Consider the following 26,161-nt stretch of genomic DNA (forward strand, 5'->3'; position numbering starts at 1 on the left):
GAGTCCAGTCCCACCACGTCTCTGCCGCACCTCTTGGGAACCCATTCTATTTTAGTAGTGGGCTTTCAGGACAAGTAAACAGAAATAAACAAGAATCAAATATTAGCCAGGAAAATTAAATATTTACCTTGAGCCGCCTTTACATTTCCTGTGTGATTAACTGCTTTATTCCTGAAATGTATTTTCAGTGAACAGCTGCGCCACTAACCCCTGTCTTCATGATGGGAAATGCATTGTGGACCCCACAAGCCATGGGTATCGATGCATGTGCTCACCTTCCTGGCAAGGGGACGACTGCAGCGTGGGTAAGAGGAGAGGTCATCTCCAGTGGGCTACAACAAGACAACAGCACATTGAGATAGGCAGTAAATTCCTTTCTTTTTTCTTTTTTCTTTTTTTTTTTTTTTTTGCCAAGGTATAGAGGAGTAAGATTTTTCTTTAGTGCCCTGCTTACTCGAGAGTTGACATGCTTATGCGTTGTCTGCAGACTAATGTCAGGCAGTGACATTGACAGGACTCCACGAGCTGACGCCGTTCTGAAGCAGCCTGCACTCCTGCCACCCCAGGCCGTCCACAGCTCCCCAGACTCCTGCGCTTCTCCGCTCACGGCCTTCACGGCCTTCACGGTGCTGGGGGGGCCTCAGCCTACGATCCCCGCACCCGTGTCTGCTTGTCAACATTCTTCTAGTCTTTGTCCAGATGTTATCTGAAACAGTCCTTAATTCTCCCTTCCATCAAAATCTGCTGCTTTATCTGTGCTCCCAGATCCTGCCTTGGATTCATACTTAGTTGTTTATATGGCTGCCTCCACCCTTAGTAGACTGGTAGCTTTTTCAGAACAAGGATAACATCCTACTCCTCTCCAGGGCCCCACCACACCTAGTGCCGTTTGGTCCTTAGTAAATGATTTTGCTATTTGATACAGGTTCAATATGTCCTTGTTTTCTGTCCTCTGCAGATGTGAATGAATGCCTCTCGAACCCCTGCCCACCCCTGGCTGTGTGCAACAATACTCAGGGATCCTTTACCTGCAGATGCCCAGTTGGATACCAGTTAGAAAAAGGAATATGCAATTTGGGTAAGAGAGTTATCCTATCTTGGAATTTTTTTTCCGCACCACAATATTGTTTACAAAGTAACATATATTGTTTTACTCTCTAATCAAAATCAATATTTGTCCAAAATATAAACTTAAGAAATATAGAAAGAAGTGGAACATGCTGCCCGTTACTCCACCTCTTGGAGTAATATATAGCACCTTATTTGAAACTTTTTTAGTGTCCATTATATTTTTATATAGTTCAAATCATGTGGTGTTTGTACAAGCTTTTCATCATAACATTTTCCCATGTTATTAAAAGTATTATACAGATTTCTTAATGACTGCATAAATAAGCTGTCGTTTGTGCACGTCACCATTTGCTTAACTATTCCGCCCTGTAGTTGGGGAAAAAATATATATCAAAGGATATTCGAGTCACATAGTTAAAAAAAAAAAGCACATTTTAGGAAGAGAAAAAAAAGAATAAAGCCTTGATTATCCCACCAGATCACACATTCTTTTCGTTTTTAAAAACAATCTTCATGTTCTTGTCCACAAGCAGATATATTTTTACAAAGCTGTTGCCATAATTGCACTGTACAATTTGTCATTTTGTTCCCTAATTTGATAGATTTATGAAGCTGGTTGATTTTAGATATAATCACCATTTTACAGGTTGAGAAGCAAACAACCCACATGAAAACTAGGGCCCTGACAAGGTGCTAAGTGGCCAAGCTTATACAACTGCTTGATGAGAGGCCAAGTTTCCAGCCCACAGTTCCTTCTATTACACAGTAATGTGTTCATTGTAAGAGCTCTCCTGCATACAGGGCATGACCCTGTGTTAGAGTGTCTAGTTCAGTACAGAACTTAAAGAAATTAGAAGTGAAGAACATAGAATTATTATCTAAGCTGGATAAGAAAACTGGCAGGTAAAGTGAGTCATCTTTGAATCATCTTTTATTACCCAGTGTAATATTTAATACTCAAAAAGTGCTCAGTAGATATTGTTTTGAGAGAACAAATGTCTTTGTCTTTTGAAATCGTTATTTGCGTGAACTCCTGTTGCCCATAGACTAAGAGACATCATCAGACTTTTAGCAGGTTGTGTCAAATGACCAAACTAAAATCATTAGTAAGGGTTTTGACGTCCTTTATTCAAGTGAACGCATATTCACGGCGTACAGGGCCTTGCAAGCAGTGGAGCACTTTTCCCGAGGGACTGTGGGCAAGAGCAAATTTTATAGAAGGTTAGAAGAGGAATCATGAAAATAGGGTGTGATTGGCTGGGGTTGCTTGTTTAGAAAAATCTGACCTTATTTAGAAAAATAGAGGAACGAACAAGGAAATAAGTACAGAGCCCCAGAGTTCGCTTGGCCTTTGGGGGTTGGCTGATGGGATGTATTACATTTGGGGTAGAGCAGAGCATTTACAGGAACACGAAAGTTTGGTTTGATGACATGGCACCTTGGACAGGAGTAGCTCCATCTTGGGCCTAGAAATTTATTTTTAAACGTTTGGTACCTTACTAAACTAATGGTATTTTAAAATTGTTTAAAATACAAAGATCAACTCAAAGCATTATTTGAAGAAAGAAAAATCTAGGAGTATAGACATTGGTCAAAATTAAGAAGTCTTCTTATTGTAATAGTATATTTGCTTTTGGATAACCTATTCATTTTAGCTATGTCCTGTAAGAAATAAGCCAGGAGTTTTTGGTCTAAAAATGGATGAGATGGACGTGATTTTGTTTTGAAGGAGTGTGGGACATCTACTTGCTCAGGAACTCAAATGCCAGGCTTCTGGCTTCAGGGCCACCACCTAAAGCACATGACTCCTGGGCCTCAATCTCCTCACCAGTAAAATCAGATTACCACCTGCTCCACTTCCCACTTAGGGTAATTGTGAAGATCACGTAAAACAATGCATTTGAGGAAGCTTTGAAAATGGTATAATTCTCCAGATGGGCGATATCATTTAATGTTAGTCTTTAATCTCTCTCGGACCACTTGGAACAGAATTGAAAGCAATGAAAACAATAAACTAATCTGAATATAAAGTAATAATTATGGATCTTTTAAAAATATCGTTTCCTTAACCTATGTGAATCAACAGTTAAGTCTGAAGTAGAAAGTTCCCTTAAAGCCAGATGATGTAACTGCAGACATGAAGATGTATATGCGGCCTGGGGAGAGGTCAGGGGCTGGGAGGACACTGTGTGATGCCATCCTCACATTCACACTGAAAGCAGAGGCCACATTTCCTGTCGCGATTCAGAAGAGATCTGTGTACTTAGCATTTACAGTATGTATATTTCTATATATGAAGTCCGGGTGTAAACCTGGACCTGTGAGATGTGAGGATGGAGTAGGGTGACGGTTCTGGAAGCCTGTGCCTGGAGTGTCCCACAGGCACCCTTATCAGGAGGAGAGCTGGTCTATTGTGTTAAAAATCATCTTTCCCTTTTCAAGTCATTTAGCTTCATTGTTCATAAACATCAGAGGAACATGCAAATTAGAGCATGCTGAAATGCTTTCATTTGGCCAAGAATGTTTTCAAAGAGCTCCCTGCTGCTCAGAGAGAATCCTAAGCAGCTGGCTTCACTGAACTGTAGAACAAGCAAAAAGATGTTAAATAAGGATTAAGGGCTTTAGACAGTAAGTATAAGATGTTAAATGTTTTCCCCGGCTCATTTGTAGGCCTTTTTCTTAATTTGGCAAGCAAGCTTTCTGTGAAAGAGCAGCTTCAGGAGTTTTTGTGTTTGGGGTTATTTTTTTTTCCTGTCCAGAGGGAAAGATAAGAATTTAATATAAAGAAAGATAAGAGCCAGATATAAAGCAAGCTATACTAATTTTTGGTTGCCTGCCCATTTGTAAGTTCCATTCCCCTCAGGCCCAATCAGCACAAATTGATGTTAAGTAGAATTTTATTTTATGAGTGAAATGGGCCTTGAAAATGGGGCTGCTTTCTTTCATGTCTGAATCCAACATTATCTCGAATATGGATCATTTCATCACATGGCTTATAATCATGGAGTCTGGCAAGCCCCTGGAATGAGGTCCCATTACAGATGTTTGGCACCTTTCTCCGTAGCCCCTTGGTTGTGCTTAAAATATCAGATTCCTCAGGGGGCTGAAGATGTACAAGGACTTAGAAGATGGGTGCACATGACGTTAAATGTTAATTTTGGCCTTTGGGAGCTGGGTGACCTTGGGAAGTTACTGACTTCTGGAAGCCTCTTTTATCAGTGATAAATGGGCATTTCCTCTGAGTAAGCTGAATGGGGATTGGCGGGCATGAGTCTGGTGAGAATAGGAAACCAAAGCATGCCCTTGAAGCTAAGGACTTATCAACTTGGTTAAAGACCTAGAGAGACTAAGAGCTTTCCTCTCTCTAAAGCTTTCTAGGTCCTGATGGGCATATTTTGTGTCTAGCCCCACATTTTCCGCTTCTCCTCCTAAGATTATGTTATTAAGGCCAGCTCACCTTTCTTTTTCATCACAGCTTCATCGATCATCTATTATGTGGGAGGCCATTAAAGAGACATCAAGAAAGCTTCCCTCAACAGCCCTCATGCATATACAAAAGGTTCCTTAGAGTCCTCATCCAAGGTTTACTTTGCCTGACCCTTCATCTCAGCTCAGTAGATGCTCACTTTCCTAGAAAGGTACCCAGAGAGAGAGAGGTGATCTCCACCCTCAAGGAGAAAGAAATTCACAGAGATGGTTCTTTGAGGTGCAGTAAAGCTGGATGCCCCAGAAATTTATAAACACAGAGCCTTACTTACGCAGGTCAGTTTGTTGGGTGTGGCTTACCAGGTTATGTTTTTATTTTCAGTTAGAACCTTCGTGACAGAGTTTAAATTAAAGAAAATAATTCTTAATGCCACCATGGAAAAACATTCAGATCTACATGAAGTTGAAAATGAGATCATCAAAACAGTAAGTTTCTTGAAAGGCATCTTCCTTCTTATTTTCATGGAGTCTGGCAGCCCCCTGGAGTGGGGTCCCACTGCAAGTGCTTGGCACCTTTCTCTGGAGCCCCTTGATTGTCCTTAGAATGTCAGATTCCTCAGGGGGCCGAGCGTGTAGAATTTAGCAGGTGGGCACTCATGACGTTAAATGTCCTTTGTTTTTCTCCTAGTTCTTTGTTTTCTAGAACAGATTTTATTCAGAATCGGGGACCTCCTGGGGATCAGCTGTATCTCCTGGGATGTTCATTTTTGTTATATTTGGAAGATAAACTTAACGATAAAATGAAAGGCCTCTCAGAAACAGAAGGGTGGCGTTGAGTACTGGGGGTGCCCGGTAAAAGCATTTCTTCAAACGTGTCCTCATGTGCAGCCTTTGTCAGTGCCTTGGTGTTTCTTTTCCATGTGCAGACTTGTCATCACAATCATTCAGATGACATGTAGCAATAAGAGCTGTTGATGAACAGGAAAAACCTAGAAAATCCTACTATTCCATCTGCTGTTGACATGCTGTGTGACTTTCTCTCTGTGTTTCAGAGCATGGAGAGAATGATGCTCTTTTTCCTCAAGGGAAAAATGCCAAAGGCAGAACAGAGAATCCTGATTATCCAGGGTTGAGAATTCATCGCATAGATTATCTAGGGGCCTTTGATTCATCTTTCCCTCTTTACTTTTTGTCAGGAAAAAGAAAAAGAAATAGAAATGGAGAGGAAGGAACAAGGGATGAAAATGAAACTCAAATAATAAATTTTGCCTCTCAACTGCTACCTGAGTCTAAGATTTAGTGTTTAGAAAATTAAAGTTTGCCATTAAAATAAGTTTTAGAGATTAATTGATTTCTGATTTCAATTTTACTTGTTCTTAATCAGTAAGAGTTACTATATTAGCCAAAACCCATAGGATTTTATAAGACTGTGGATATTATTTGTGTAAAATTTAGATTCCAGTTTCTGTATTCACCGAGCATGTACTCTGTGAAAGCTGCTTTGCCAGATACCTCACTGCTGTAACAGGTATTGCTAACACTTTTACAGATGGAAAACTGGGAGGCTCTGGGAGTTAAAGACATTGCCCGAGCTCACACAGAGCAGGTGCAAAGTTAGGGGACAACCTTTACTTCTGACACCAATTGCAAGTTTGGGGATCCCAAGACCGCCCTCAGATTTGATCATTCACTAGGGCTCACAGGCTGACCTCAGTCTCCAGCCCGTCTGAAGGTCCAGCAGATACCATGTAACTGAAAGCCCTCACCGTAAATCATGTGGTAAGACTATGTGGCTCAGTCCTCCAGGTAAACAAAAGCAGGACATTCCAAAGGCTTAGAGATCACCTCCCAGGAGCCAGACTTCTTTTTTAGGCAAGGTTAAATTCTTTACTGTCCAGAGGGTTTTACATCTACTACCCTGTACCTGGTATTCTTGTCGCTCCACCATGGCTGCCTCTTGATTGTGTCGTAGATTATTTCCTTCTAAGATAACACTGGGGCTTAGAACCACATGCAGAGGTGCGTGCACTACACAGTGCTCAGTGACTCATCTGACTTGTTGATGTTTATACAGCGTCAATGTATAATTTATTAGTGGTGTGACATACTCACCCTGCCTCACCTCTCTCCCCGAAATAGTAAAGATTTAGGTAGTGACCAGAGAAAGCCTTTCCCAAGATGCCGTTCTGTTCTGAAATGTGCCATTTCTGTTTTTTCCTGGGAAAAACAAATTTAAGTAATAGTACTACTAATACATCATTGCCTATTAGAATATAAAGCAATGCCATCCAAAGCCATAAAGGGTTTGATAACACCCCATGTTGTAATCAATCTTCTAAATAGTGAGATGTATCTGATACATAGGCTTTGAAGACAGGTGGGTCTGCATTGGTCAGATACTGAGACCTTCTGCTGCATAAAAGGAATCCCCAGCCCCCATGTAGGGGGAGCAGGGAAGCAGGGATGGTACTTTATGCCATAGAGGGATTTCCTGCTCTCTCTCAGGGCATAAGGCGAACGCAGGGAGAGTCGCTTTTAATTTGCTTGCACCAAAAGGATTCTTGACCCACATAATGTAATTTCCCATGGAGAGCCTTTTTGAAGAGGACCTGTCTTTGAGTTAGGTCAACTGATTGTAGATTAGGAGGGGTCTGTGTAAGGCCTGCCAGACCTGGGGTGGCTGAAAGGAACCAGCCTTTTCTTGAGGCCAGTTCACTATGCGAAGTCCAAATAAACAGTTGCCTCTGCATTTTTGAAACCCTGGGTCTTAGAAAAGATCTGCTCCTTTGAAGATGTTTTGCATCCAAGGGTGCTATTTTGAACATCTTTTCCTGCCAAGATTTCCCCACTGATTTACTATCTGCCTCTTTCCCTTTGTACTCATGGAACAACAGAATGAGCACAGAAAGGCGTTTTAAGAAGGGAACGACAACAAAAAAAGGACACCACTGGTCTGTAAAACCCCCTGCTGATAACTCGATGGCTGGAAAATGCCTGTTTGATTCTGAAAATAGGAAATTGGTTCCAGGTCCAAGGCTTTTGTCTAACGCATAGTTAACAACAAACCTGTTCTTCCTTTCAGTTAAATGTGTGTTTTTCAACGTTACCTGGTTATATCCGATCCACCGTTCGTGCTTCTAAGTAAGTAACAGAATTTCATTTGCTTGTGAACCAGTCTATAGAAAGGGGGGGAATGTTCTTGCATGGGTGGCAGCAATAAAACTGGGCCCTATTTTGACCAAGCCATAAGGCGACCCAGGGTCAAAGTCACTGGACACTCATGTGCTCCCATTTTCTCACTGGGCAATAGAAATGACACTTATTTTCTAAAAGCCTTGGGGCCCACATGGCATTTTAGAACAATTGAAAACCTACACACTTTGCCTACAGAGAGTCCAGCACAGTGGTCATGTCACTGCAAACCACCTTTTCCCTGGCCTCCAATGTGACGCTGTTTGACCTGGCCGACAGGATGCAGAAATGCGTCAACTCCTGCAGGTCCTCTGCTGAGGTCTGCCAGCTCTTGGGATCTCAGAGGAAGATCTTTAGAGGTAAGAGGATGGCCCTCTGGGAGGACCCCACCTCTACAGTTAGGCACAGACCAAAAATGGAATTGCCAGGCATTCAGGGCTCAGGCCTAAGCAAGCTCATCACAGAGCCAGCCTGTCTTTGAAATAGGTGTTAAGCAAAGGCCTTCATGTGCATGCACCTTCGTGCATACACACACACACTCACACTCACACTCACATACAGTGTCTTAAAGTCACCTGGTCCTTGACATGCTGTCCCTTCTGTTTCTTCTCTGTGTTGTTGATGAGGGAAGTGATATAGAAGCTGATGTAATGAAGCAGAAATCACTCTTCTTTTCCTTGAGAGGTTCCTATTCTCTCTGGAGAGACAACCATTCATACACAGAACGTACAAGCCTGTCAAACTTTCATCATGATATACCATTAAGTAAAAAAAGCATGTGCAATATTACCTGTCCTTTTTATTTGTTTGTTTGCAAGTCATTAACGCACAAAAACAAGACCAAAACAAGATGCCGTTCGTGATAATTTCCCCATTCTTGTTCTTGCTTCATTTATTTTTTGTCTAAAGCTTCTACAGTGCCTCTAGTCCGAAGCAGATGAAGAAAGGGATGAGAGACAAGTTCTGAAGGCAAATTTGGATAGAGGGGAGGTTTTGCCTCTGGGCTGGGAAAACTCTGCTGGGCTCGAGGGCTTCCTCACCAAGAAGGCTTGTCTCTGGTTCTGTCCCGTCAACGATCCAAGTGAGCTCTACTTAGCTCATGCTACAACACAGTTGGGATGCAGAATCTGTGCACCTCTCATCTGGTGCCCAGGCACTGAACCCAAGTTGTAGGTAGCAGGTTTGGTGCTCTACCTTCTGGTAGATCCAGGACTTTTCCAGGGCGGGTAGGACTTTGTGAGTGCTGGTCCCGAGGGCGCCTCATGGGTTGTGCACTAGAGTGCCTGTGAGCCAGAAGTTAGCCTTTCACTCTGGGATAAATACCACATCTTTGGCCCATTTCAGGGCTAGTTATTCATTCGAGGGGGGTGGGGCGGGGAAGAGCTAAACTTTCTGGAATTAAAGTTGCTATCATTCAGCATCATTGGGGAATTAGCTAAAAAGTTCATGCCTCATTATAATGGGCTCCAAACTGCAAGGCAAGAGCAATTTGGTTTTACCTTGTTTCTCTTGCCAGTGATTGAAGTGTCCCAATTGTTCCTCCTTTGCGAGTAGGAAGGAGACCAACCTTTCAATTCACTAAACATTTATGGAGTACGTCCTACGTGGTCAGATTGTACAAGGTTACTTTTTTTGTCTTTAGTAAATGCATTTCATGCCTCACAAATCAAGTGACCAGATATTTACATTTGTGAGATTCTGTTCAGAGCAGCCCTGCCCACTCTCTGACTCCCGCTCTTCTCACTGCTTCTATGGGGCTCACAGGAAAGCAGTCCTTGCTTCCTTGCTGAGGTCCCATTCTTTTTTTTTTTTTTTAAGACTTACTTTATTTATTTGTTTGTTTGTTTATAGAAATGTTAGGTTCGCAGCAAAATTGAGAAGAAGGTACAGAGATTTCCTATATATACTCCCGTATGCCCTCACGTGCCGGTCCCCATAATTCCCCCTCTCCTTTCAGAGCCCGTGAAAACAAAGACAGCGAGGCATTTTGGCTGGAAACAGGCTCAATTCTCTGCTTTTCCTCCCAGGTCTTCCGCAGGTTTTGCCAACACATCCAGCTTGGCCTCCCCCTCACCCTTCTGAGTGCTAGAGAGGTGGGCATGACAGGCAGAAGCTGTCAGGCTCTGGCATCTGGACGCTTCCAAGATATGGGCAGCGCCAGGACACGGCCACAGCGAAGGCCAGTTTTCACCCTTCAGTTCACAAAGTATCCACTTCCTTGCCTTTCAAAGAACTGCAGCTCTCCCGCCTCCAGAGGTTTAGAGTCCTTGGAAATCCCCCAGGCAGCGTCTCAGCCTTAGATTTACTTAAGTTCTCATTGTCTGGCTGGCGGATGTTATGCCCAGGAAGGACCATGGGAATTGTGGGTGTAGGAGAATCACATCGCCAGGCTTAGAATGAAAATGGGATTTCACGTGGTTCCGTTTGATGCCTTTATGATAAAATATTCTTCAAGAATTTTGAGGACAGCAGCTCCTCCGTTGCAGAGGCAGGACCAGCTTTTCCTGATTTCCCACGAATGCGCCTCTGTGCGGGGAAGGGTGAGTGGCAGTTGCCAGCAAGCTGGATTAATGGGCAGGATGCAAGGAAAACGTGCCATTGACTTTCAGAAAACAGCTCATCAGGCCGGGCAGCTCAGGCTGGCAGCTGGAGAGGACTAGTGCCAGCCCGGGTAGGCTTCTGCCCTGGAGGTGGCTCTTCCGAGTAAGGCTGGAGGACTGGCAGAGCCTTCTGAAACTTGAGGTGAGGGATTGTGGAGCCTTAGCTTCACTCCGGTGCCAGCTTCACAGTGTTTGCCTGGTGATAGTTTCCATTTTTCATTTTTCTCCCTCAAATACAGACTTTTCACAATAAACAAAGGAAATTCTATCACACACACAAACAGGGTTCTGATTTAGCATGTCAGCTCCCACTGATAAAGGCAGGAAATTCGGCGTTGAGAACTAACGTTGTGTCCTAAACTTACCTCCCTGTGACCAGGCCATCCACCAGGTCCCAAGCTCTCAGGACTCTCAGAAAAGGAGGCGGATACTGGGGCCCCTGTGTGGGTGTCGGCTTGTGTCACCAGAACCTGCCTGGGCAGGGACAGTTTTGCTGTGTTAACAGCTGGTGCTTGGCTTCTGAATAGGCTGATGTCTTCCTTAAAGTGGGAGAGGGGAGGCCATGCCTCACTGCACAATATATACATCACCCTTCCTTGGCCCTCTCCCCAGTCTGCACTTGATCTTGTCTGCGAACAATAGCACATATCAGGCTTGTCTTGCCCTGTACATGGGTCTAAATAAGTCACTATGCACTCTCCATTTGGCTTCATAGTTTTGTTCTATTGCCTGTGTACTCTAATTACATGTGTGTTTTTTGGGGGGGCGGGGGGAGGTCCAGCTTATGTTAGGTGGAAGAATGTACCCTCACTATGTCCACTGTATACAACCTCAGACAGGGTCTGCCATATACATTTCAGAGAGGGTCTGCTATGTACAATTTCAGAGAGGGCCACCTGCCCAACATGAATGCTTTTTGATGATAATGAAATGGTTCATTGTCATCTATGAAATGAGCACGGCCTACCTGCCCAGGGCTGGACAAGGCCAGGTAAGAAATAGGATCCTAAAGTGAAGGAGCTAGTAAGCCTGTCTCTCTTGGAGGAGCCCCGGTGACGGGTGGTTTGAAGGCACCTTCAGCGTGCATGTATTGAGCACTGTGTGCAGACCGGTCTCTGTGCAAGGTGCTGAAGACCCAGAGAGGAATAAGCCCTAAGACCCCATCAGTGTAATGGGGAGGAAGACAGGTAATGATTAAACTACAGCCTCCAGGGAGCAGAGTATCTTCTGCCTCTCTCCTCTGAATCATCTGTGTTAGGTAAGGTCACAGGCTACCCTCCACATGAGCATGCTGTGTCCCTGAAGGGCACACAGACACAGAGCGGAGGCGCACTTCAGCTCGAGGCAGGTCTGAGTCCCTCGGCTTTCTCAGCAGAGCATGGTCAAGGTTTCCAGGCTTGTGTTGCTCTTCCCCCTGCAGTCGTTACAGGAGAAGCTACAGAAGACACCATACCTTCGAGGGCCATATTTGCAGTGGATACTGAAGTTAGGGATAGCACCCTGTACCGTCTGGTGTGGTTTCTTTGTCCCGCGGCATGCCGTGTGAACTCTTAGTAAACAGGCCTGACACTGTGGGGCGGTGGGGGGGCGGGGGGGTTTGGGGGGGAGTGACAGAAGGCAGAATGGACCTTTGAAAGGAGCGTGCACCATGCAGGCTTTTTGAAAAGCTGTTCCCAGAGCCTCTTGAAATAGAAAGATCATGCATCTTAAGGTTTGAAGTGGAGGAGGTTTTGTTTTGCTTCACTGTCTTGTTTTTCCATTCCAGCGGGCAGCTTATGTAAGCGGAAGACTCCAGAATGTGACAAAGAGACCTCCATCTGCACTGATCTGGACGGTGTCGCTCTGTGCCAGTGCAAGTCAGGCTACTTTCAGTTCAACAAGATGGATCACTCCTGCCGAGGTACTGCAGGTTTGGGGGGGGCGGTATGTGGGTTGTCCTGGGACGGGGCTGATGCTTTTCTCTGCCCAGGGCTTTTTCTGTTCTAGGTATGACCATTCTAAACTGGGGGCAACCAGTTCTTGTTATTGTGCTCACAGAAGGATTGAATACATTATCTGCTTGGGATAATAGCATTATCTCTGACCTGCGCACACTGGCCCAACCACTAGATTCAAAGAGAAACAAAGAGAATGGAATGCCTGTGGTGGCAATGCCTTTTCTTCTTCTTCTTCTTTTTCTTCTTCTTCTTCTTCTTTTTTTTTTTTTTCCACTTTAAGGAAGTTAGAAAAATTATTGTTTTAATTCCCAAAGCTTTATTCCGTTGTCTCCCAACCTTTTAAAATGGTAACACAAGCATGGAGTCAGGCTCTACCTTTTAGCAGCAGCTGTGGCCCAGTAGACAGTTCTGATGAGGCTCAGGGGACCTGGGTCAGAGCCCGAATCTGCCTCACCAGTCACGTGTCATCTTGGGCAAGTCACTTCACTTTGCCGATGAACCTCAGTTTACTCTTCTATGACATGAGTATAGTGATACTTCATTGGATGCTCTAAGAATTAAAGATGGCATCGTATGTGGTAGTACTTTGCAGTCCATCAGCATTTGCTCTTATATTTTACTTGGGTTGCTGTTGATTTAATGAGTTCTAATTTTAAAGGTTTCATGAAATGTTCGAGGGCAGAAACCTAATTCTGCTAACCTTTTAGGTGACAATTAAATCCATTCAGTTTCAGATTAGAAGCTGATCGATGAGCGTAGTGCTTTAAAATAAAATTAATTCGAATGCAGAACACTGTGTCTCCTGACTTATAAAAAACTGCTGCAATGCGTGATCACCAGAAAAACGTAGCAATGTAAAGGCCATAATGCAGCTTTAAGCATTGCATCATATTAGAATGTGTTTGGCACACTTTTCCTGCTCAGGCAACACCTGCTGGTGACAGACGTACTGGAATCTGAGTAAAAAATCGCATACTGGGAAAAGGTGACATGCCACTTATATCTGTCAGGGCTTCCCATTAGAGGACTCATTCCATCAGGAGAGGATAAAAATACATTTCAGGGCAGTGCTCTCATCCCGAGCTTCAGATCCTGTGACTTAGGCTTATATACAAAGGGCTTTGAAGGTACACACCCTCGACTCTGCAGGCCAGCCCTGTGGTGGGTGTTGAAGAGGAGGGCCCGCTCTCCCTGATGGGGAGCAGTCCTGATGTGAAACTCCACAGCATTTCTCAGCGCCCTGTTGGCCTGTTGCTTTCATACAAAGAGACGACGCTTTCTAATTCTATCTTATCTAGTTGAATGCAAAGTGTTCCTTGCTCTTCTTAGAAACTGGGCCTGTGAGCCCCACTTCATATGGGAAGGTGACTTCTGCTAAACTCCATGCACTGGGACACTGTGAGGCTGGTGGGAGGGAGAGGCAAGGTGGGCATAAGTGCAGGCACGTGGGAATGCTGGCCGCAGTACGCCAGTCCTCTGGTTTCTGATGCCTTCGAGAATGGCCCCGCCACCTTTGCTTCTGGCTCACCCGTGCCACTTCCCCTCTATTTCCGAGACAGCAATTTCTTTGTGTCTCTTACAGACTAGCAGTAGCAGTAGCAGAGCTGCCAAAGATTTTCCAAAATGCAGTGACACGGGCACTCGCAACCCTACGTTTATCAAATAATGACCCAATAAGAGGCATAAAGAAATATTGGTTAGCTTTTGGGCTTGTCGCTGAGGCCCTTTGAAACCTCACTTCTGCAGTATCTTTTTTTGGTTAAATTTTCATCTGTGGCTTCAGGCCTTTGATGAGTGCCTTTGGGAGCTCCTTGGGCCACAGCCCTGTTGACTGGGTTCTGATGGGTTGACAGTGACATCTTCTGGCCACTGGTACTAGAGCACAGGGGATTTAAAATGAGCCCTCTTTTGGACACCTCAAAATCAGGGGTCAGTCTGCCGTATAAATGGAAGATAGAGGTGTGTGGATATGTTTTCTAAGTCTCTGCAAGTCATAGGTGTACATTAGCAAGTCTATATTGTTCCCTGTCACACACACACATGCATATACACACACATACACACACTTCTTAGTGTTATACATAAAATGTCTTTATCAGACCTTCAAAATGTCATATAAAATTAAAGCAGGTGTCCTTCCCACGGGTGTCTTAGCTTCCTTCCATCATGCAGGCATCATGATGAATTGCAACTACCTGTTTGCAGGTTTTTCTCACTAGACGGCAAGTACCTTGAGAGCAGTATCTGTGTCTAGGATATCCTTACGTAGCACATTGTGAGTCTCAAGGATGCCTGTTGAGTGAACAAACGGATGATACGAGAGCAAATATGATAGGACAAGATTAGCAGATCTTGATTTAGTTCCCTACAAGGGAACAAAAAGAGTTTTTAAGATTCTACCCCTTTTTTTTAAGGCCAGAAAGCTTGAATTTTCTTGTGTTTCATATCAACAGAGGGAGCCTGGTTCGGGCGTATATGCCAGCTGATGCCACGTTCATTTCCTCTTCAGTGCTCCCTGAGTCAGAGTCCCTCTAGGATGTGGGGATGAGGAGCTGGATTCTAAGGTGCACCGGGGTGTCTTATGGCAGCGCCAGGCCCACAGCAACATCATTCTTGGAGTGATTGACTGAAAGAGCCCATTTGGAATAAAGACATATCATTACATGAGGGAGTCAGGCCACTTCCGAAGCTAAGTGAAAACAGCCCAACCCATCAGCTCTCGGTCAGGACAACAGATGGACCTTACGCCTGGCTGGATGACAGCCACAGGATGGAAAGCTCCCACCCAACAGATGAAGGTTGGGTGGGTAGATCTGATGTAAAAACATTTCCAGGAAGAAGTGTTCAGAATAGAACAGACTGGTGTGACATCAGTGCTGAGCTGGGTGGGATGAGTCACTAGGGATGCCAGCAGTCCCTTTGTGGCTGCCCTGCAGACATATCCATGGGTCATCCAGGTGCTGCTGCCCACGCTCCCATCACCCGCCGTGGCATGGTGCTTTCTACCACTGGGAGGTGGGAGTGCTCAGCTTATTCCTTAGAGAAGGTCCCGCCTGAGAAAAGGCCAGCAGAGAACTCAAATGTATCACAGATTTGGAGGGGGGGGGGGGAGGGAGCGGGAGAGGTACTTCATTCCTTCTTCCCTAAATGGGATAGGATAGTGCTCTACCTTGTTGCAAAAAAAAAAAAAAAAAAAAAAAAAAAAAAAAAAAAAATTGAAGCACCTAATGAAAATTCATGTAACAAAATGAGATTTAAAAGGTAAATCAGGTAGAAGGAGAAATAAAATGACTGCTTTGTTGAGGCTAGAAGGAAAGCGAATATGCAGAAAGATATACTATAAGGTCCTGCACGTTTGCTAAATTTAGGCCACTCATTCAAGTTCCAAGCTTCCTGGGCACTGAAGTAAAGGGAGAAACATGACTCTGAACACAGGTGGGGACCAGAAAATAAAGTAAAGCATCCCCATCTGTCTAGACCTTGGGGCCCAAAAGAAGTATCTCTGGGGTGTCCTCATCAAGGTTACTGCGGCAGTGTGGTCCATGACATCCCACAGTAAATACCAGAGGGACTTGCCCAGAGCTGCTGCTTATACTAGATAGCTCTTAATACAAGAGAGTGTAGCTCAGGAAAAGTGATTCATGGAGCCAAAACAGTGCATTCCAGGTTCACAGCTCTCATGATCTGCTGTGAGAGAATTATAGATTGTTTAGAACAGCGTTTGCCAAGTCATTCCACAGAACTCTAGTGATATGTTGATAGTCTATGACAACAAAGTAAATGCTAGAAACATTTAACATCTAACACTAAAAAAACAGAAGGAAAACACTATGAAGTACATCTGCATAGTTAGCATCACGATGCAGTAATCTATGAGGGAGGGTACGGGGAGTCTGTTGGAGATCTCTGTCACAGCCTGTAGGGCATGCCTCTTCCCCTTCCCCCGGCATGACGTTCACATCCACCATTAGTGTATGTGCTATGTGTCTAAGAATCACTGCTCTATGTTATATACCTATTCCTACCCAGGATCTTTTATGCAGTGCATATCATACATTAATCATGGATAAAATTTTTATCATTCCTTGCAGCAATGGATTTGTCTGTGAGGCCATTTTTTATTGTCTGCTTTCATCCAAGCATGTGTTATAGCTCATGCTGGCCTATTAGCTGATTATAGTGTTGAAAGTGTTTGGTGATCATATAAATTCAGGAACTGCTGATTCAGGAGGGTAGCTGGGCCATGGCCCTTCAATGAGGTGCTGAGGCGGCAGTCCCTGAGCTGCACCTCCTCGGGCTTCAAAGTTATGTTCTGCTGATTAGGGCTCATTTAACTATGCCCAGCATGCCTTGCACAGACTATAGGGTGAGCTTCTCTTGTGAAAACTGAGGCACCCACTGGGACTGTGGCCCAGAGGACATCACCCACTACTTTATGGAAGGGGGCCAGTGGGACCAACGGCAGGTTAAAGGTTGGACATAAAGAAGGCGAAGCATTTGTCTTTGTGTATATGATGTTACATGAGGGGTTGCAGAGAACTTCCAAAGAGAATTGCATTTATTGGGAAATAATTACAGTTATAAACATTGACTTGGTGGTTACTACATGCTAGGCTCTGTGCTAAGCCATTTGCATGCCTTATTTTACTTAAGCACCTCCAAGAAACTATAAGTAGGTATTATTATTATCCTCTTTTTATGTCCTTTTTTTAAAACTGGGGGACACAAAGAGGTTAAGAAATTTTTTTGATAAAATTAGGAGTTGAGCTGGCAGCAGTATTTAAGCCAGGTTATAGATAATTCTAAAGCTATTAGTGGCCTTTGGGTTCTAGAATAATCTTGTGGACTTTAGGGTGGCTGATGTTTAGTCAACTGTCAGTTTGGGACAAGGGAGGTAAATAGACACTTTCATGGACTTTCCTTTTTTTTTTCTTTCCAGCATGTGAAGATGGCTATAGGCTTGAAAATGAAACCTGTATGAGGTAGGCTCCATGTTCATTCATTTTAATGGGTTTCTTATAAACCTCATGTAGAAATTATTCCTAAATTGCCTCAATTATTTCTTCTGAGATTTGAAACCAATTCTCGTTCTTTTTCTTTGTTGACTTGCAGTTGCCCATTTGGCCTTGGCGGTCTCAACTGTGGGAACCGTGAGTATGCAGAAGTCCCTAGCCCCTTTCCCCTCCACCCTCCTCAGTTCAAATCCACTGTCTTCTTGGCTCCTCTGCTGTGAGGTATGAGAAAAGCAAAGAGTGCTTTCCAGAGGGCTCCAGGTCCCAGAGGGGGGATATGCACATTCCTAAATAGCCCTGACTATGGAGCGTTAATGTCATATAATAAGTGTGCGATTTGAGGTGTGTCAGGGGGAGGGGTCATGACCTCCCAAGTACTTCTCTGAGGGAGGGACTTAGAGGTTTTCATAGATTTTGACTGGCAGGCATGGAGGGATAAGTCAGAGGGAACAACTTATAGGTCTTGGAGCAGCCCAGGGACAATGTGTAAGGTATGGCTGAGTCTGAAAAGAGAGGAAGGCAGAGAGCAGACGACTAGGTTGACGACTAGGGGACCAAACTGCTGGAGTGTTGGATGGCCAGCCTGAGAATTTAGACTCTAATCAGTATCTGCTGTGAAACTAGCAAGTCTTAGAACAGGAAGGCAGTTTGAATAAGAAAATCAACTTGGGCTGCAATGAGAAGCATAGAGTGGACAGAGGAGAACATGGGGAACTAGACACTTGCAGTATAGTCACAGCCAGACAGCCAGAGCTCAGGGCTAGCGACAGACGCAGAGGCATCTGCTCCAAGCTGATGCTGATGCTCCCAGAAGTGCAGAATGTAGTAGGGCGGCGGTAACTGTGTGCATGGTGTTCCACACCTAACACAGTTCTTCAAGGAAAGCGGATGTGATTAGTTTAAGATCACTTTCACTGACATTTTCTTCCACTGGGACCTGAGAAATTGATAACACCCTCAAAATTATGAAACATATTCTGAAATATAGGATGTAATGGGAATAATAACACTCAATACTTCACTTAGGATAGCTTTGTGCCTTATTTTATAGATGAACCTGCCAAAAGTCCATATTCTAAGTTTACTAAACTAAAAGTGTCCACGATTTTATTTAACACGTGTAAAAGTCCCCAGTTTCTATTCCCCAGTGGTATACCTTACATTTTATTTCTTCAGTGGCATTTTCCTTGCTTACAAAGCTTTCTATTACTAAGTTTCATTATTGGGCTTCCTTTGAACATGAATTAAAAAATAGATAAAATAACAAAATAAAACAAATTCAGTGCTAAGTACAAAACTGACACGAAGTTCTCAGTTTGTACTCAGCATTGAGCCACTGTCAGGCCAGAGTCTAGAGGATTGGATTTGCATATCCACTCAGGATTACTGCCGACTTTGAGCATCAGAATCACCCTGCCTGTGAATTAGCAAGAGGTACAGATAGTCTAAGAGAAAGACTAGGGAAGCACTTCTAGAAGCAGATGTATTTACAGTCATGCGGAATAGAGAGAAAGGAGCCCACTGAATTAATGTTTGTTTATTTTTTAAAGTAGCAACCTGAGACCACCAAATGGTAGAATGAACAACTCTATCTTCTTTAGTAGTCCCTAAGGACACCACGGTGTCATAAAAGCATTTAAGCACAGACATTCATTATGATGGACCCGAGTCATCATGTACAAAATCATTAGCCATGTTACCGTGAACTGATTTTTACTCACCACACTTGTAACGTCAAATGTGTGAGGCGTTTTACTATCTAGAGTTAGTGTCGGACCTCACAGGTTAAGGGATCAGTCCCACAAGACTGGTCCCACATGACTGCTCCTACCTCAGACACCAATCCCAAGTCTGGACCTTCTGACTAATCAGCTATAAATCAGGGGCTTCCATGACCCCCTCCTCAGATTTGGTAACTTGCTAGAATAGCTCACAGAACTCAGAAGGCACTTTACTTACTATATAAAGGATGCAGCCCAGGAATCGCCAATTGGGAGAGAGGCATAGGGCAAGTTCTGGGGCAGGGAGAGTTCTGAACTTCCATGCCCTCTCTTGGCACAACACACTCCCAGCACCTTAATGTATTCACCAACTCAGAATTTCTCTGAATTCCATTGTTTAGGGTATTCGTAGAGGCCCCATTACATAGTATTGATTGATTAAATCATTAGCTTTTGACAGTTGGAGGTGTAGGGGTAGGGCTCTCTAATCACATGATTCTTTCTTCTGGCAACCAGCCCTCATCCTGCAGGTGTCACCTCGTTAGCATAAACTCGGGTATGGTTGAAAGGGGCTTGTTTTGAATAACAAAAGATGCTCCTCCCATCCCTATCTCTCTGAAATTCCAAGGGTTTTAGAAGCTCATATGCAGGAGCTTGGGGGAGAAGATCCTATGTCACAGTATTACAAGTATACTCAGTTTAATAAGGTGAAGAAGTTATACTTTAGATTTTTTAAAAATTAAAAAGTAGTCAAAATTCCTTGTGCCAGTGCACAAAACGGCAGGCTTCAGGTTTTGGAGATGTGGCTTATGTAAAACAGTTTGGATAGCAGCTTATGTCCTTTTCTAAAAATCACAATTTAGACAAGCCAAAGTCTCACCTGGTTTTGGGGACTTTATACCCTAGGTTCAGGAAGATATCTGCTGTTAAAGGGGCTGCCTGGGGTACAGAATGGCCTTTGTTTACTTTCTAGTGTGAATCTCACTCCTCACTTGAAACCAGAACCAAGAGTATGGAGTGGCTGGCACATAAGAAGAGATCAAAGAAAGTCTAGAACTTTTAAATGTGGAAAAAGGAGGCTGAAGGGTCAGGCAAAACATTGGAGATATTTGAGACCCGTGCCCTTAATGCTGGAATACTAGAACTAAATAGTATAGTCTTTTAGAAGAGATAGTTTTAGAGATCACAGTGTGATGGCACCATGAGCTTGCAAACCTTATCCTGAGATGTTAGCAGTATTTATAAAAGAGGCTTAGATAATATTAATAAAGAATAACTTAAGTGAGGGAGATTACAATAGAGTTTTATCATATGTTCAAGGAACTTGTTAGAATACAATCCCATCAGATGGTGAAGAAGGAGAGAGAGAGCAAGACAGGTGAGGAGTGTGGAGCTGTGGCAGCTCTTGGGGTACGCCGGGGAACAGGAGGGGAGAGATGCCACTGCCAAGTCCTCCTGGGGCCTCTCAGGCCTGACAGGCCTTTAGTAGAATGAGCCAATACTTCCAACCTGCTGTGGTCAAACAGCTTTCTAAGCAGGGTTTACCAGAAAATGCTTTCTATTCTCAGTGAATAGAAGAATGATTCACAGAGGGAAAATGGACACAGGGAAAAGGCCTATAAAGGGCTAGAGGAAAGGGGAGTGAGCTGCAGGGCATTGTTCTAAGTGAGCTCATTAGAACTCATTAATACTGTATATGTCTAGAAATGATATACCCTTTCATGCACTGACTGTTCTGTAAATTCCTGTGTCTCCCCATTATGTGTGGAGTCTCGTAAGTAGCCAGGATTTCTCTCAGATCCTGAGAATTTTTTTCCCTCCCTTTCTATCCAAGTCACCATTGTTCTGTCCAGCAGAGGGCACATTTCCGGCTTGCTCCTGGCCATCTTTTGTTGGTGACTTTTGTTAACTCTGTGAGCATGTGTGAATATCACTTTATGATTTTGATATTTATATTAGTTTTAGTGTTGCCAAGCAATAAATAGTGACTGATAACAAATCGTACCTGCCACCTGCCTCTTTCCCTGAGGTTCAGACCAGCCCTGGGTGTTGGTTAAGGAATCCGGAACACCTGAATTTCATCTCCATCTGTGGCAATGGCCTCTTGTGACATCTCTAGCTTGTCACTCAATGTTTTGTGCCAAAAAGCAGGGTTCCAATCACTCACCACTGTCACCACCAAAGACAGTGAGTTCCTTCATGGGACAGTAGCTTAGGCTGGTTTTTGTTTGTTGTTTGTTTGTTTTTTGTAGACGACAAGTGTTTCTTCTCTCTGCAGACTTGAGATTCCCTCACTAATGCATTCCTGGGAATCATCCACCTCCACTATAGTCTGGGTTAGGCATCAGCTATGCCCCGTCTTTCTAAAAGTCTCTATTCGCTTTCTGCTTGTGTCCAGGTTGCATTCCTTGTTCCTCACAGAGAATACCCTTCAAACCTGAGGTATGGGCCCAGCTGGACTCACGTGTCCACCTGGCAGGGCCACCTACACCGGGACAGCTCAGGTTGCACCTGTTTTATCACTGCTCTTCTTTTAATTTTCTATGTAAAAAAAAAAAAAAAAAGTCTCTGTTTATACCCCAGATTTCAACAATTCTGTCTTATACCGCTTGTCCAGCGGCCCCAGAATTCTCCTGCAAGCTTATCAGAAATGCCCCTCTCGTCCCCTCGCCCCCTGTCCCTTTTCTTAGGTGTGTATAGTCCCTTCTTCTCCCAAATTTTAGATTGGCTTCTGCTCACAGTTTTGTTATATCTCCCATGACATCTTGATTTTCTTCACCTTTTTTCTCTTTGTAAAATAAATTTTTTTTTTTAAATAACAGAGCACATGCACATTGATTTTTATTTTTTAACCCAAGTTAATTAGAAAATAAATATAGATTAAGGGAAGAAGAAAACTAAAACTAGCAGTTTCCTCACCCATTAACATCACTGTTATATTCTGGTCTATATCCTTGCTACTAAGTGTTGTCTAGAGCAGCAGTCCCCAACCTTTTTGGCACCAGGGACCTGTGCTCCTACGAGAATCTAATACTTGATGATCTGAGGTGGAGCTGAGGTGGTGATGCTAGCGCTGGGGAGCAGCTGTAAAAACAGACTAAACTTTGCTTGTTGACCTGCTGCTCACCTCCTGCTGTGCGGCCCCATTCCTAACAGGACACAGACTGGTACTGGTCCATGGCCCTGGGAGTTGGGGACCCCTGATCTATAGGAGCAGCAGTATCAGCAGCTTCTAGGAGCTTGTTGAAAATGCATAATTTCAGGTCTTTCCATTCCAAACCTGCTGACTCAGATTCTAAATTTTCACAAGACCGCTAGATTGGTTAATATGCAGATTTGTATGCACTTTCAAGTTTGAGAAGCTCTGGTATTATATTTCTTTCCAATGGTATGTATATGTATATCCTCTTAATAGAAATTGGATCTCACAGAATATACTGTTTTGTAACCTGCCTTTAACCTAGTAAACTATACAGTATTTTCATTTATATAATTTATAATGTCACTTTTTATACTCTGGAATTCTGCTCTGTGGATTACCATAATTTACTTAACCATTCTCCTCTTATTATCCTTTTAAAGTCTTTTTTTATATTCCCATCCTGTAAGCCACTTTTTAAATTTTATGTGTTATTGTCATTTTGTGATTATAGAACTCACATAATTTTCCTAGATTACCTTTGTCTGGCCACAGATACTTTCATCCATCTCTGTTTCATATTCACAACCCTTTTGTAGTGCATCCTTTCCATGCACAGTTTCTATATCTCTTCAGCAGAGAATCCTTCCCCAACAGCATCCCAGCATGGCCAGTGAGGAGTTAGAGCCTGTTTTCCCCCACGTATGCTCCTCTTCTAGTGAAGCCAGAACCTTCAACTTAAAGACCTTCCTGCGTTTTCTTCCTACCCCAGCCCACAGTTCAGTGGCAAGTGTATAAAGTATCTTTTAACTGTGTTCACCTTATTGTTACGTTGGGCTTAAAAAGAGTCATACCAGCGGAAACACTGTGTATTGGATGAGTCACCCATAGCAAACATCCAGGAAGACAGCACTAAGCTGCTGAGGAGGAAAAAGAAATAATTAATTATCCAGAAGTCAATGGGGAAGTCTCATTCAGCTAAATGCAAACACTTCACTCAGTCTTGACTGGCCTCACTTTAGGTCAGAATGAGGAGGAAGTGTCTTGGGGAGAGGGGAATACCACTTCGTTTTCTGCGCTTGGGCATGGTCGCATACAGCCTCTTCATGTGAGAAAAGCACCTTTCCAGAGGTACAGAGAAAGAAAAAAATGCTGTAAACAGAGATTCTAAAGGAAAGATGATTCAAGAGGAATGGAAGGATTTAAAAGGCAAAATTCTAACCATACATGAGTAATGAGCTCAGTGAAGGGAAAAATGGGAGAAGTGAATACATTTTAAGTAAAACTAATACGGCCTCCTGGAAAAGTCTGTAATGAGTTTGAGTTTTAAAGGAAGACAAATTGATAGGTACGATTCTGACACCAATTTTGAAGTGTGTGTTCTTTCCACACTGCGAAGCAGTTAACTCAATTCTGAACCTATCTACCTGGAGATAGGGTTAGGTTTCACAGGTTAAGGGCTCAGTACACAAGAATGAACCCCTGCCCACCCCCAACACACACACACACACACACACACACACACACACACACACACACACACTCTCTTCATTTGTCAATTGTAAGTCAAAGTTGTCACCTGTGCTTCTGACCAAATGGCTATAGATCAGGAGTTCCCAGAAACTCTTCCTTGGATTCAATTTAGTTGCTAGATTAGCTCACAGATCTCAGAGAAACATTTTACTTACTAGATTACCAGTTTATTATAAAAAGATGTAACTCAGGAACAGCCATATAGAAGAGCTACGCAAGGCATGCATGGTGTATGGGAAGGGACGTAGAACTTACACTCTCCCTTCATCTCCATGTGTCGACCGACCTGGAAGCTCTCCGAACCCTGCCCTTTTGGGTTTTTATGGAGGCTTCATTACATAGGCACGATTGATTAAATCATTGGTCATTGGCAATTGATTCAACCTTCAGCTCCTCTTCCATTCCCAGAGGTCAGGATGTGGGACTGAAAGTTCCAATCCCCTAATCACAAAGTTGGTTCCCTTGGCAACCAGCCCCCTCCAGTAGGTGCTTTCCAAAAGTCACCTCTTTAACATGACAGGAGACCTTTATCGCTCTCATCACTTTGGGAAATTCTAAGGGTTTTAAGAGCTCTGGCCTTGGAATTGGGACAAAGACCAAATATATATTTCTTATTATAAATTGGAGTATCACAATTGGCTAAGGTTCTTCTTGAGCCTAGCTAGCTAAGCAACAAAGACAGTTTATTGGAAGGATCTTGGGATATGTCGTGGAATTCCAGCCTCAGGAGTGGCGACAATCAGGGTTATAGGGAACCGCAGCAGCTGGAGGTTGGGGCCTTCTTCTCAGAGTACAAGTTTCCACGACTCCGTCTTCATCTGTCTCTCTGCTCTTTGCTGTGTGTGTCTGTGCGTAGGTCATCTGTCCTCCCAGACAACACGATGGGCGTAGGCGTGCCAAACAGCTTCGAGTGCATATTACTGGTTCAGCCATTTTTAAAGAGAAGGTTCTAGCGGTCTTTCCCAAACTGAGATTCCTGGGAAGGAACTAATTGATCCAGTTTGGATCCTGTGTTTGTTCCCAGACCAATTTGCTGTGGCCAGGGAATGTCCTGTGTATAAACACAACTGCCCCCACTGTCACCTGTGCTGGGGAGTGAACAGGTCCCCAAAGAGTGTTGTCTAAGCAGACAATCTGGTAGATTCTTCCAAGTAAGCATATAAACAAGGACAAAATAGTTCATTGGAAAAGCTAAAGCCCAGAATGGGTTGGCTTATTAAAAAATGCCAACAGTGATGACAGCAATATCAACCTATGATCAAACCACAAGAATAAAGAAAAGGTAGGGGCATTGCTGGAGAAGACTGTGAAATGTCAACAAATGTCAAAGAGCAAGTAAGACTAAGAATTCCAAGTTCGTCATTCTGGAGAGTCTCCTCAAAGTGGAAAAGATAAGACAGACGAACGTAAGATGACCCTCATGACCTTCTCTCTCACTTTAATAAATAAACTTTCAGAGCACCTGCGGAACGGATAAACAGTGCAGCTGGTGTTGCATTGAATCCCATGCACATCTCCATCATCATGTGGCCTCATAATAAATCTAAAGTCAGTGTGTAACTTCCAAAGATCAGTTGTAGTTCGTGAACTGACTTGACAGCAGGTATGAGAAAAAAAGATCTGTGGATTATATTGTCCATAAGCTTATTATAAATTTCCAGTGATATGGCTGCTAAAGAATATTAAACATACTCTTTAAAAAATTATGTATTTGTATAAAATAGACATGTATACGTTTACATCCACAAATTTTTAGATTTTGAGGAGCTTGTGTGCCTCTGTGTGTGTGTGGGTGAGTGGGTGGGTGTGTGTACATTTGAATAAAATTCGGGAAATACAGGAAATACAGGAAAAGCACAAAGAAGAACGTTAGAAAGGTAGCCATAATTACCTGAGGCAGCACTGACTTCTGTGAGCATTTGGGTGAATTCTCTTCCGGGCTCTTTTTCAGTGCTAATGGGTGCAGAGGTCTCCTGGCTTTCAGTCCAGTGTCTCACCTCTTCTGCGTAATCTAATCCAGTGTTACCCAAAGTGCAGTCTGCTGGCTGACAGCATCACGATCCCCATGAAGCTTGCTAGAGATATAACTTCTCTTTTTGGCCCTAGCCCAGACCTACTGAATCAAATCTCTTGGGGTAGGGCCAGTTATCTGTTTATATAAGCCCTCTGGGTGATTCAGATGCATAGGAAAGTTTGAGAAGCACTAGGCTATACCAGTACTCCTCCAAATGTGGTCTGTGAACTGTTAATGGATGTGATAAAACAATGCAAAAATTGGAAGTAAACACTTGGAAACATTTGTATTAATTTGACATGATGGCTATGACATCCAAGTATAGGATCTTTAAAAAAAAAATAGTTTTATGGTATTTTACAAAAGCACTTCGCAATTGACTCCTTAAAAAAAGGAGAAAAGGAAACTCATGATACTTGGTGCCTGTGGGGAAAGATGAGAAGAGCAAATGAGACTTTATTTTCTTTGTTTAAAAAGAATAGCCGCAGGCAAAGAAAAGCAGGTCTTTGACCACAG

The 26,161-nt window shown here is 43.4% G+C and overlaps 1 protein-coding gene across 3 annotated transcripts in view; it reads left to right on the top strand.

The window, feature by feature from the left end:
• The window catches only part of HEG1 (heart development protein with EGF like domains 1), an 81,859-nt gene that overhangs the window by 42,409 nt on the left and 13,289 nt on the right, over positions 1 to 26,161 (top strand). For all 3 annotated transcript variants that reach the window (XM_036219946.1, XM_036219947.1, XM_016135186.2), the window contains exons 8-15: positions 189 to 305; positions 959 to 1,078; positions 4,880 to 4,983; positions 7,580 to 7,638; positions 7,888 to 8,048; positions 12,055 to 12,189; positions 17,166 to 17,208; positions 17,339 to 17,376. In XM_036219946.1, coding sequence (XP_036075839.1) covers positions 189 to 305; positions 959 to 1,078; positions 4,880 to 4,983; positions 7,580 to 7,638; positions 7,888 to 8,048; positions 12,055 to 12,189; positions 17,166 to 17,208; positions 17,339 to 17,376 — 777 coding nt within the window. The remainder of the gene's footprint in view (positions 1 to 188; positions 306 to 958; positions 1,079 to 4,879; positions 4,984 to 7,579; positions 7,639 to 7,887; positions 8,049 to 12,054; positions 12,190 to 17,165; positions 17,209 to 17,338; positions 17,377 to 26,161) is intronic.

The sequence above is a fragment of the Rousettus aegyptiacus genome, unplaced genomic scaffold (assembly GCF_014176215.1).
Source record: "Rousettus aegyptiacus isolate mRouAeg1 unplaced genomic scaffold, mRouAeg1.p scaffold_m13_p_4, whole genome shotgun sequence".
NCBI classification, from domain to species: Eukaryota; Metazoa; Chordata; class Mammalia; order Chiroptera; family Pteropodidae; genus Rousettus; species Rousettus aegyptiacus.